The sequence below is a fragment of the Podarcis pityusensis genome (genome assembly GCF_964106645.2).
Source record: "Podarcis pityusensis genome assembly, chromosome: 8".
Lineage (NCBI taxonomy): Eukaryota > Metazoa > Chordata > Lepidosauria > Squamata > Lacertidae > Podarcis > Podarcis pityusensis.
In genome coordinates, this window is record NC_138033.1 from 17506251 (window position 1) to 17519382 (window position 13132).

At 47.9% G+C, this 13132-nt stretch overlaps 1 protein-coding gene across 2 annotated transcripts; it reads right to left on the bottom strand.

Moving 5' to 3' along the window:
- Positions 1-4680: 4680 nt before the first annotated feature.
- FNDC8 (fibronectin type III domain containing 8) lies at positions 4681-12938 on the bottom strand. Of its 2 annotated transcripts, XM_081019349.1 has the most exons (5): positions 12816-12938; positions 10371-10481; positions 9052-9399; positions 6075-6287; positions 4681-4831 (listed from the first exon to the last, which is right to left on the bottom strand). In XM_081019349.1, the coding sequence occupies exons 2-5, from the start codon at positions 10371-10373 to the stop codon at positions 4718-4720; spliced, it is 678 nt and encodes a 225-aa protein (XP_080875475.1). In that variant the 5' UTR covers positions 10374-10481; positions 12816-12938; the 3' UTR covers positions 4681-4717. The 2 variants fall into 2 exon arrangements, with proteins under 2 accessions (XP_080875475.1, XP_080875476.1); XM_081019350.1 differs by lacking the exon at positions 10371-10481 and having other exon boundaries at positions 12816-12917.
- Positions 12939-13132: the final 194 nt, after the last annotated feature.

Genomic DNA, 13132 nt, shown 5'->3' on the forward strand with positions numbered 1-13132 from the left:
AGGTTCTCCACCTCAGTGGGCCAATTTTGACAGGTGGGTTGTCCCACCCACCTGTCAGAGCTGCTTGTGCGGCAACTCCCAAGCACCCAACATGATGTTTGGGAACTGCAGCATGAAGGCTTTGCCAATCCTACGCTTGGCAAAGCATGGGGTTTGCAGACCTGTTTTCTAGTCGTGCCTCTGCTTGCCTCAAACCTGACATCACCTATGAGGTCAGGTGTGGGGCAAGTGAGAGTGGCTGGAGATGAAACAACATTGTAGCTCTGAGACCTGCATTGGGTCAAAAGCAGCTTGCGGGCTGGAACTTCTCCACCCCTGATGTAAGTTAATCTCAAATGCCTTGTTGAGGAGGAAGGTCTTTGCCTTTCATCATAAGGAAGACGCCAGGTGAATCTCCCTGCAAAGACAGTTCTGTAATGGGAATGCCGGGACTGAAATGGCCCTTTCTGCTTATCGTTCTGCTCGGACACTGAGGTCCAGTGCCGAGGGCCTTCTGGTGGTTCCCTCACTGCAAGAAGCCAAGTTACAGGGAACCAGGCAGAGGGCCTTCTCGGTAGTGGCACCAGCCCTGTGGAACGCCCTCCCACCAGATGTCAAAGAGAAAAATAACTATCAAAATTTTAGAAGACATCTGAAGGCAGCCCTGTTTAGGGAAGCTTTTAATGTTTAATAGGTTATTATATTTTAGTGTTCTGTTGGAAGCCGCCCAGAGTGGCTGGGGAAACCAGCCAGATGGGCGGGGTATAAATAATAAATTATTATTATTATTATTATTATTATTATTATTATTATTATTATTATTATTTGGTAGAGGAACCCAGAGCAGCAGCTGTGAATAGGATCTTAGGGTTTTGATAGAAACATGGAAGAAGGTGTATGTGTCTGGTAACCTGGCCCCAAGCCATTCAGGGACTTTAAAAGGTAAAAAACCAGCACTTTAAATTGAGCCCAGGTAAGGGTTTTGGAAGAAGAGGCGGTCAGGCGCATGCTTGCTTGTTTATTGAGCATTCCTATTTGTTTGCAGGGATATTAGACAATGTTGGCTTATTTAATGAACGCTTATTTGTCTGCAGGGAGGTTAGATTGTAATCGCTTTTCCTGAGTTTGTCGGTATGTTATTGAACCCCACTGCAAAATAGAGACAGCCTGGAAGCATCCCAAGACTTTTCACTTCAAATGCCTCCTATCTCCCACATTAATCCCTTTCCAAATGAGTTTAGATTTTTTAAAGGGGGAAGGCAGGAGGTATATTGTACAGTGGTACCTCTGGTTATGAACTTAATTCGTTCTGGAGGTCCGTTCTTAAGCTGAAACCGTTCTTATCCTGAGGCGCGCTTTCGCTAAGGGGGCCTCTGGCACGCGATTTCTGTTCTCATCTTGGGGCAAAGTTTGCAACCAGGAGCAGCTACTTCCGGTTTAGTGGAGTTCGTAACCTGAGGTGTTCATAACCTGAAGCGTTCGTAAGCAGAGGTACCACTGTACACAGTAATTGCATAGATGCTAGGTTGCGTCTGATCCAGATACCTTTTCTGAGAAGTGTGTCTCTTGCCAGGAATGCAAAGGGAATGCAGTTACAGTATGTGTTAGAGCATATATACTCAACGTACAGATAAAATCACCAGCCTCTGCAGTTAAAAAGATCTCAGGAGGGCCAAGTAATTAGGCTTAGCTGAGGGGAGACCCAGGTTAAAATCCTTGCTCAACAATCGTGTTGCACACTGGAGCCTAATCTCAGCCTAATCTCCCTCACAGGATTGTTGTGAGAATAACATGGTGGAGGCTGGGAACTGCACACTGTCGAGTTTGGAGGGAAAGGAGGATGTACATGCAGCAATAAACAAATCCATACAAACAAGTTTATTAATAGTCCACTGACATTCAAACTCCAAAAACAAATGTAAACAGAAGCCCACAAACAGTGCACTTTTCATTATTAAAACTTTAAACAGGATTAGGACAAAATTAAAACAAGTACATCTTATCAATGTAAAAGCTGTAATAAAAATACAACATCTGTCTGAGAGCCAGGAGACTTATTGCTGGACAACATTGGCCTTGGTGTAAGGTAGTCTTAGTTTATTATTTTTATTATATGTATATATTTAAACCATCCATTTCTCCCTCATATTTTAACTATAGTCAGTAAATGGTCTAGTTCTCCCTCATATCTAACAACAGTGGTACCTCGGGTTAAGTACTTAATTCGTTCCGGAGGTCCGTACTTAACCTGAAACTGTTCTTAACCTGAAGCACCACTTTAGCTAATGGAGCCTCCTGCTGCTGCCGCACTGCCAGAGCACAAATTCCTGTTCTCATCCGGAAGCAAAGTTCTTAACCTGAAGCAATATTTCTGGGTTAGCGGAGTCTGCAACCTGAAGCGTATGTAACCTGAAGCGTATGTAACCTGAAGTACCACTGTTTAGTCTATACTTTAGTCCATCTCTTCCTCATATTGGTATCAGAACCTTCATCCAAGTAGTTTAACATGGCTGTGTCTTCCTTCACCCCATTATGAGGTACCTTATTTCATCCCGTGAGCTAGTTTAGGCTGGAAGATAGTAAACATCTCTCATGTTGGCTCTCTTGGGCCAACAGGTACTCAAAAGTGGCGCTGAGACCCTTGTACCTTATGTACAGCTGCAGAATAGTTTTCTGGCACCATCCTGTGGCAACTTCTCAAATTACACTTTAAAGTCATATACGGCACACTAACGCTGAAGCGCAAGCAGCTGCTGCGTTCCACTACGTACCACTTCATATGCAGGCTGAAATGGTATTGGTACCTTCCTGATGGGATGCGGGTGGTGCTGTGGGTTAAACCACAGAGCCTAGGACTTGCCGATCAGAAGGTCGGCGGTTCGAATCCCCGCGACGGGGTGAGCTCCCGTTGCTCGGTCCCTGCTCCTGCCAACCTAGCAGTTCAAAAGCACGTCAAAGTACAAGTAGATAAATAGGTACCACTCCAGCAGGAAGGTAAATGGTGTTTCCGTGCACTGCTCTGGTTCGCCAGAAGAGGCTTAGTCATGCTGGCCACATGACCAGGAAGCTGTACTCCGGCTCCCTCGGGCAATAAAGCGAGATGAGCGCCGTAACCCCAGAGACAGTCACGTTTGGACCTAATGGTCAGGGGTGCTGCTGGATGACAATTCCCACCAGTCGCAGCTGGTGTGGCCAATGGCCAAGGGTGATGGGATTTGTAGTCAAGCAGCATTTGGCGGGCACACAAACGCTGCCCACCCTGCACTGCCAAGTCCAGCTAACCTCATCATGAGTGAATTTCGCAAGCAAATCGCCAGGCACTCGGACTACTCACAAAGGGCACTGCAAAGGGCAATGGTATTTCGCTGGAAAAGCCAACTGACACACCAGTTGTTGACAAACGTATGCACTGCCACATGGAATTAAATCTCATGGAGCTCAGGGGAAGTAAAGTAAATGTGTAGGGTACAGCTGCATGAAACTCACCCCAAAACCTTAAAAGCTCAGAGGTTGCACTTTTCATCAAGGACCTGGGACAGGAATAGTGCCACTGTATTCTGCTCTGGTCAGACCTCACCTGGAGTACTGTGTCCAGTTCTGGGCACCACAGATCAAGAAGGACACTGACAAACTGGAACGTGTCCTGAGGAGGGCGACCAAAATGGTCAAAGGCCTGGAAACGATGCCTTATGAGGAACGGCTAAGGGAGCTGGGCATGTTTAGCCTGGAGAAGAGGAGGTTAAGGGGTGATATGATAGCCATGTTCAAATATATAAAAGGATGTCACATAGAGGAGGGAGAAAGGTTGTTTTCTGCTGCTCCAGAGAAGCGGACACGGAGCAATGGATCCAAACTACAAGAAAGAAGATTCCACCTAAACATTAGGAAGAACTTCCTGACAGTAAGAGCTGTTCGACAGTGGAATTTGCTGCCAAGGAGTGTGGTGGAGTCTCCTTCTTTGGAGGTCTTTAAGCAGAGGCTTGACAACCATATGTCAGGAGTGCTCTGATGGTGTTTCCTGCTTGGCAGGGGGTTGGACTCGATGGCCCTTGTGGTCTCTTCCAACTCTATGATTCTATGAATGGTGTGCTCTCTGCTGCCTCCCATCGGCCAGGTCCTGCAACTGCAGCCTCTTTCCCTGCTATTTGCTGGTCACTGCTGGCCAGGTTGTGTTACTGCAGCCTCTTTCCTTGCTCTCTGCTGCCCCCTCTTGGCCAGGTACTGCAACTGTAGCCTGTCCCTTATTCTCTGCTGTGCTCCCTGTTGGCCAAGTTGTGTAACTGCTGCCCCTTTTCTCTGCTCTCTGCTGCCTACTATTGTCCAGGCTGTGTAACAGCAGGATTTAATCCCTGTTTCCTTCTGCTGCCTCTTGGCAACCTGGTAAAGAGGGGGCAGCAGAGAGCAGGCAAAGAGGCTGCCATTACAGAACCTGGGCAAAAGGGAGCAGTAGAGAGTAGGGCAGGAGGCTGCAGTCACATAATTTCAGCCTCTTCCCTTGCTCTTATGTATCAGATTCCCACTTTATGCAGCAAAGTAGTTGCAAATGCACTTGTGAACTGTGACATCTCTATATGCCCGGTTCCCGCCACCTAGCCCCTGACCTTCTTTGCCTGGCTAGAAGTTATTTTTGTGAGCACAAAATTTGCCAAGGTACCAAACAGCAGTTATGGGGAGATGTGGAATAACATGCAGGGGCAAGTGGGAGGTGCCATCCTTTACTTCCATGTTGTCAGTCCTCTTAGGGGGCAGGGATAAAGATCGTCTTCTTCTGAGGCTTCCTGCACCGCCGCACGGTGACAGTGACAGGAGCCGGGTCCAGAGGCATTCCTGCCACAGAAGGCATCGTGCCAAACTGGAAGAAGCAAAGGGGAAGAGCTTGTTACAGGGAGGCAATGAAATGCAAAACAGCACGCTAGAAATCTGCTAAAGTTGCAACGGTTAGTAGCAGAGCTATGCATCTTGCAAGGGTGTTTTCTACATCAAAAGTGGACTTGCTTGCATCTTGAAACATGACCATGCATATTATGTTTGGCAAAGCCAATTTCCCTCAGAGGCAGTGAGGTGTACTGGTTAGAGTGTTAGATTAGGACTGGGGAAACCCCAGGTCCAGCTGTGAAACTCACCAGGAGACTTAGAGCCAATCCATTACCTCTCAGCTTAACCAAACTTGTTGTGAGGGTAAAATATGGAGATGGTGGAATGGGGAAAAGGACTATGATTTGGGTCCAGGCTAATTTACTTAGTTGCACTTAGTTCCAATTGAAACCAATGTGAAAAACTAGTTGCGACTGTGGTTTCAAAAGCAGCAATGTTCAGCTAAGTTCTTAGATCCAACTCCATGCATGCCACCTTGAACTCCTGGGAAGAAAGGCAGGATAAAAATGTAATAATAATAAAAAATATCCTGGAGATGCATGAACATTGGTGCTTCATTAGTTTGAGGTTAGAGTAAAAGGGTTGCTGGGGTAGTTAGCTTCAATCGTGCCATTTTATAGGTGACTGCTGAAATAGTCACAACAATAGTCAGCCCACAACCTATGCGGCGGTTACATTTTGGGGATTTGCATCTACTCTAAATAAGTTGGAGCATTGTAGTTCAGATTCGACTGAAAAGAAGTGAATCCATGTACTTCTAATATTTATGCATTTCTAATATGTACTGCTAATATTTATTTATTTACCGGATTCCCCTAACTACAGTTGAAAATGTGGATTGGCTTAGGGCTTTGCAAAACAGAGTGCCAAAGGTTAAAACTGGCATATAATTCGTTGACAGTGCTTTATTCACCAAAAGCCTGCAGGTTTCTCTGTCTGTCTGTGTCTTAAAAAGCACTTGTTACCGTACCTCCTGCATATTTAATTTTTTTAAAAATCAAAATGCTACAAATATGAACAATTCTTCCATTTATTCTCTATTTCATTTTACCTCTGATGTGCCTTTTTGCAGTTATCAATGGTTCTGACTTTTCTACCAGGGTCAGCATCCCTGAATTGGGCTTTGGGTGAAAGTGCAACGGGTGTGCCTTTCTACATTCTTTGGATGCCCAACTCTATGGTACGTGCACCCACCTCCCCACCAGGAGGACTGTGCTCACCTTATAGGGTGCACTCCACCTCCCAGCACCTGCCACATTGAGAGACCTCACGCGGAGCAAGTACGTAGTGCCAGGAGTCAGATTCTCCAGGTGCTCTTCTGTCTGCGAGCAAAACCAATGGATGTTCTTGCCTTGACCATCCAGCCTGGCCTCCTGCAGTTGCAGCTCGTAGAAGGAAATCAACTCCCCGTTGCGTGGGCCTGACCAAGAAACCTATGGAGGAGAGAAAAAGGGCATCATGTAGAAAGCTAGGAGATGAGCTCTTTCACTTGATCCCAACATCTTCAGGGAAGTGGGTGCTAAAGGGGTCCTTTCACTGGTGCAGGGAGGAACCGTGGTGGCTGGTGCCCATTGGGATTTATGGGACACAAAACAAGGAGACCAGTAGTAAGTGGAGCCAGAACAAACCCAGCTGATTCTAGTTTTGTCCCCCATCCTCTACCCTGTTGAGTTCTGCAGGAAGTAAGGAGGAGGAAGCTGGCATTCAGGGCCACCCCTGGGGCTGGTTGTAAGGAAGATGGTGGACAGGTGGTGGCTGGTTGAAGACAGATGGAGGTTGGCTGGGCAGTGATCTCTTTACCCTAATGTACCAGCCTCCTAACCAGATCAAGCCTATCCATTCTTAAGGAAATCAGCCCTGAGTGCTCACTGAAAGGACAGATTCTGAAGCTGAGGCTCCAATACTTGGGCCACCTCATGAGAAGAGAAGACTCCCTGGAAAAGACCCAGATGTTGCGAAAGATTGAGGGCACAAGGAGAAGGGGACGACAGAGGATGAGATGGTTGGATAGTGTTCTCGAAGCCACAAACATGAGTCTGACCAAACTGCGGGAGGCAGTGGAAGATAGGAGTGCCTGGCGTGCTCTGGTCCATGGGGTCACGAAGATTCGGACACGACTAAACGACTAAACAACAACAACAACCAGCCTCCACTGCCCTTAAGGGACATTCACCAAGAGGTAGCCTTAGTCTTCTCTGATATAGCAGAAAATACTAGGGGTGCTTCCAGGCAGCCTGTCTATTGAACATTCACCCTGACTTGTTTGTAGGGAGGTTAGCAAGTGCTGCTCCACACTTTCCAGTGCATTTCCCCAACATTTCTCTTAGCACAAGATGTCCAGCCTCTCCGGGAAGCGAGTTGGTTGCACAACACCTCCCAATCAACTATAACTGCGCAACCTGAATTTGGCAGTGTGTGGCTTAATGCTGGACCCTGCAGCCAAGTGTTAGTTCTTGGCTTTAAAAAAAAGGTAAAGGTAAAGGACCCCAGGACAGTTAAGTCCAGTCAAAGGCAACTATGGGGTTGTGGTGCTCATCTCGCTTTCAGGCCAAGGGAGCCAGCGTTTGTCCACAGACAGCTTTCCGGGTCATGTGGCCAGCATGACTAGACCGCTTTTGGTGCAACAGAACACAGTGATGGAAATCAGAGCGTGTGGAAATGCCATTTACCTTCCTGCCGCAGTGGTCCCTATTTATCTACTTGCACTGGTGTGCTTTCAAACTGCTAGGTTGGCAGAAGTTGGGACAGAACAACAGGAGCTCACCCCGTCGTTGGGATTTGAACCGCTGACCTTCCCATTAGCAAGCCCAAGAGGCTCAGTGGTTTAGACCACAGCACCACCCGCGTTGTAAGTTCTTGGCTAACCACTCATGGTTTGTCTTGGGGGCAGACAAACTACAAGCCTGGTTTTGGATGCCATGTTAAGCCAAAACATAGTTTTGCTCCTGGTAGTGAAGCAGCAGCAGCAGGGAGAGGAATGAAGCAGCTGTGATTTTTGCTATGAATACCAATGGCACACTCGTTCCTTCTTGTACAGTCATGGTTTAGCTCAGCTTTATGTGCAAACCATGCCACTGTCCAATACAAGCTATATTCCAAACACAGTAATTTCCTGGCACTTGAAACTGAAGACTATTGCTGTGCACTTGGAGGGCAGTTGGCCTGGATGACCCACTGGGATTCCTTGTGTGAAGTTTTTGCTCTTAAGGTTTCTGTGAGCAGAGCTGTCAAGGGTGGCTTATCCTGAGGCAACACGTCTTAAGGCCTGAAAGAAGACTATTTATAGCCGGTGGCAGTCAGGTGATGTGTTTCGATGGGAGTTAAGATGGCTCAGAAAAAGGATGAAGAGCGATGACTAAGCCTTATTGTCCCCAACCCCGGTAAGCAGGGAGAGGGGTTAAAAGAGAAGGAAGCGATCAACCTGCAGATGTTTTTGTGACTGATGGAGAATCAATGGACAAAAGGATACAGAGGGCTGAATTGCTCTCTGTAAAAGGCACTGTAAAAGGCTCTGGCAGTTCCATTAGAAATCTGATGGGGAGCATTGCACCTGGGACCTCTGTATTTTCCACCTATGCTCAACCTGTGTACGTGTATAAATCAGGGATGAGGAATCTGTAGTCTCTACAGAAGTTCTTGGACTCCATATCCCATCAGCTCCAGCCAGCATGGCCAATGGCCAGGGATGATGAGAGTTGTAGTTTAGTAGCATATGGACCCATCCCTGATATAAATAGCCTGCTATTGTGATGATTTTATTATGATGCTGCCTATTATGATGCTTTTTATGATGTTTTAATTATTAAGCTCCATAAAATGTGTTCTTAATGTTGTACACCACCCTGGGATCCTTTGATAAAGGGCAGTATATAAATCGAAATAGCAGTAGCAGCAACAACAACAACCCATTTGATACAAGGCTCCAGTCACTCTCCTCAAACCTTATTCCACAGACACTTAGACAAGCACTGGAGCCCCCGAAATCTCTCACGTCTCATAGGGTTGGGGTGCATGTAACAATATGGGTTCCTCAGAGGTGCACTAAATGTGATCTATCTATGCTCAAATGTTGCACCCCCATTTACCCAGTGGGGTAGTTGAAGAGGAGTTCAGCTTTTGGCTCAAAGAGAGACCCGGCTCTCCAGTCACAGTAACCTAGCAATGCAGAGGAGGCCATTTTGTGTCAGGAGGCCCCACCTGAGCGCTGGTGCTGCTGACAGTGTGCTCGCGGATGAAGGGCTGTGGCGGCAGTTCCACACACACAGGAGACTCCGAGCCGCTGTCGGAGAGGCTGGTCTCCCCGTCGCTCATGTCCAGGTCGACGGGGACGCTGGGGCTGCTGCTGCGGCGAGGGCGGCTTGGCGGGGGCCTGCGAGGGGCTTTCTTCGGAACTGACAGCCCGGCCAGCAAGTCATCCAAGGTGTGAGGTAAACTGCAGGCTGAGTAGAGGATGTGTTTGGGGGTTTCGATGATGCTGCCCAGGCCAGAGCTGGATGTGTCACTGCTTTCACTGGGAAGGCTTGAGTGATTTCTGTAGAGCTGAAACTAAATAAAAAGAGGAACAACCCACCCAAACAACCCCTGAGTGAAACCTGCTTGCAGAACTTGTTCATTTTCTCCTAAGCCAGCGGTGGGGAACTTGATGCCCTCCAGATGTTGACAATTTCCAACTACAATTTCCACCCCCCGACCATTGGGCATGCTGGCTGTAGATGATAGAACCTGGAATCCGTCAACAGCTGGAGGGCTGCAAGTTCCCCATTCGTCTCCTCATACTCCAATGTTTTCCCATTTATTGAAAGGATGTATATATTCCAGATGACTGACAATACTTCAACAAGCATCAATAGAACCTAGGAAGGTCTTCATTTTCACTACTACTTGTAGCATCTACAATAGAAGAAGAAAACATGGTCCTAATGTTGGTGGACTCCAGTTCCCACCAGGGGAACTTTTTTCATTTTCCATTGGCAGTCTCATGCCAGTGTAAGTTGGAGCCAGGGCAATGGACGCGACTCCTGCCTTTGTACAATAGCCTACAGCCACACAAAATCCAGATGTTTCTGCACACAGTCCCCCTTACCCTACGCATCCTCTGAGGCATCACCACAGAGCAGAGACACATCCCAGCAGTTAAAAGCACTCGAGGGGGGGGGGCATGGAGCAGGTCCAGTTATGGCCTGGGGGCAGTTCTGAGAGCCAAACAGAGATGCCGGCGGGGGGGCCATATTCACTCCCTGGGCTTAAGGTTCCCTACTCCTCATTTATATGACCAAATATCTCCTTAGGCTGCACCCTTCCCTCTTGAATTAGCTTTTTTGGGGGTTCCTTATGAATTAGCTTTGATTATAGGAGCTGTAGATTGATTATCCAGGGACGGGGGGAGGTAGGGGTAGGTGGGCCTCAGTCCCCCAGTCTCAGAGGGGTCCTAGCACCCTCTACTCCCTTCTTCTGGGATGCCTGGTTCCCTGTTGATGGTCCACATTAGCGGTTTTTTAGAGAAATACCTCACCTACCATTTTCAAGCAGGGGAGAGGTCATGCCCTTGGGAAGGAGAGACTTGACGAGGCTTCTCTGTGGCAGATATGATGAGTGGTGATGAATGACTTGCACCTTTAAGGCTGCATCTGTTCACAGGAATGGAGGGGTGGGTGGGTTTGAGTGCATCAGGATTAAATAGGTCCACACATCTGTTGAGCCGCAAGGTTTGGAAAGCTTCCAGCTGCAAGGAGCAGAACCCTTTCCACATCAAAACGTGTCTGCCCAGGGACCAACTTGTGCATGCGGCAAAGGGATGCTTAGCCAGCAGCAGACTTTAGGCTTTTGAATTTGAATAAATCCCTCCGCAACGCCAAAATTTGACGCCCTCTGCCCCAGCCTCTTATCATTGTTGCGGTGCCCTCTGAACTCAATGCCCAGTGTGGGCGAACTAGTCGTGTTCCCCAAAATCCACCTCTGTCACCCTTGCACTTCCTCAGCAAGACTTCCACCCAGTCTCCCTTGCTGTTACCTAGGCAGAGAACTCCTTTTGCTAACTTTGCAGGAAAACAAAACAAAACATAGCTTGGTTGGATATGGGTTTTGTTTTGTTTTGTTTGCTTTCAGAAAAACGCAGGAAGAGAAGCCATTTCCCCAGCTTCAGAAGAGGAAGAACAGAGCTGTTTACCTTGACGGAACAGACAGGTTATGCACTTGGCTTTGCTCCTGAGCTGGGGGTTCTGCTTCCAAATCCAGCCAAAACCCCTAACCAGGAGCAGGGAAGCCTTTTCAATCCATGGGCTTCATTCCTTTCTAGGCAACTTTCCAGGGACCACATGCCAGAGGTAAAACTGAGCAGAGCAACCAATGTGACTTTCGCCTCTGTACACAAACTCACATGTACTCCTCTCTAGCCTCTATCCCAGGGGTTGTCAACCTGGTCCCTACCGCCCACTAGTGGGCATTTCAGGATTCTAGGTGGGAGGTAGGGGGTTCTACGGCACAAGTTGAATCCTCCTTCCATCAAGCACTAGTGGGCAGTAAAGAAATTTTACCATCAAGAAAGATGCATTAGTGGGCGGTAGGTACAAAAAGGTTGGCTACCCCTGCTGTATCCAGACAAGCAAGAGGCATTGTCAGAGGTCAAAGACACATTCCAGCCAGGCAAAAACATTCAAGGAGGGTGCAAAGCAGCAGGGTTAGAAAGGGGTGTGGGCTGGGGAGAGTTCTGAAGGCCAGAAAGAGAAGTCTGGAGGGGCACATCTGGCCCAAGATCCTGAGGCTTCCCATCCCTGCCCTTGACTTTCCCCAAACTGCTGAAGTTGCCTCTCTGGTTCCACTCACTCAGTTTCTGCTTTGCATCCTAAATCCCTTCCCTGAACATGTCTGTGGTGCCGCCGCCACCCCTTCCATCAGTTTGCTCCCTAAAAGGACACATTTTCCATGAGGACTCTGGCTCAGTACTCATTCCCAGATGTAATCAAGCTTAAAACACAGACACAAAAATCTAAACTTTTGTGGCTTTGCAGATGTTGCAGGACTCCAATTCTCATCAGCCACAGGCAGAGTGGCCTGTGGTCAGGGATGATGGGAATTATAGTCCAACAATTTCCCTCGTCTATAGGATTGGAATGTAAATATGTTTGCTGACACTTCATTTTTATCCTATCTCCCTTGCACTGTCATTTTCCTCATCACTGATTTTTCATTGTAAGCTTCTGTCTGTGTTTTGCTTTCGAAAGTCTGTAAAGTGGCACATACATGAACGGTATAACAACAACAACAACAACAACAACAACAATTACTACTACAAGGATGCTGTATAGAAATTACTGACACTGTCCTGGTCCTTCAAAACAAAGATGGGAGCCGCCCTAGTTGGAATCATTACAGAGGTTTCTAATTTTCTAGGAGCAAATCATGGTTCCTTATGTCATACCCGGTAAAGGTAAAGGGACCCCTGATCATTAGGTCCAGTCGTGACCGACTCTGGGGTTGCAGCGCTCATCTTGCTTTACTGGCCGAGGGAGCTGGCATACAGCTTCCGGGTCATGTGGCCAGCATGATTAAGCCACTTCTGGTGAACCAGAGCAGCTCACGGAAACGCCGTTTACCTTCCCGCCAGAGCGGTACCTATTTATCTACTTGCACTTTGATGTGCTTTCGAACTGCTAGGTTGGTAGGAGCAGAGACTGAGCAACGGGAGCTCACCCCATCGTGGTGATTCAAACCGCCAACCTTCTGATCGGCAGGTCCTAGGCTCTGTGGTTTAACCCACAGCGCCACCCGCGGCCCTGTACTTGGGCATCATATAAAACTCCAAGGTCCAGAGAAAGCCACTGCCAGGCAAACAAGCTTGAATGCTGGGTACCCAGCCTATTGCCACTTTCCCTCACTCCCCTCGCAGCCACCCCTTGTGTTTTAGCCCTGTTGCTGTCCAGACTAGCTCTGCCTCTGCCTCCAGACCCATGGAGCTGACTTACCGCCCACAGGATGCCCCAGCACTAGCATATTGGAGGCTATGAGTCTGAAGGCCTGTCCCAAAAAGGCCACTGTTTGCCTAGTCCTCATTATGCCACAGTGCTACCCCTTCCATTGTGACCAGGCACAGTCAATGTGGGGCAGGCCTAGGGCTAGGCCCCAGGGCCCTTTTACATGAACGTAGCTGCTGACTGGCTCTGTGCAGTAATTGTATTAATGAAAAAATGAACAAACATGAACACACACATATACCAGCTGATATGTTTCTATTGTGTTAGGAATTTTGTGGTCTTAGATATATGGTAATGTTCATAACCAC

What these genes read in the sequence shown, in the direction of transcription:
- FNDC8 (XM_081019349.1), bottom strand. An exon ending in TCAGCAGCACCAGCGCTCAG is followed by an intron (nt 6,288 to 9,051) that starts GTGGGGCCTCCT and finishes TCTCCTCCATAG; the next exon opens with GTTTCTTGGTCAGGCCCACG. An exon ending in GGTGGAGTGCACCCTATAAG is followed by an intron (nt 4,832 to 6,074) that starts GTGAGCACAGTC and finishes TGCTTCTTCCAG; the next exon opens with TTTGGCACGATGCCTTCTGT.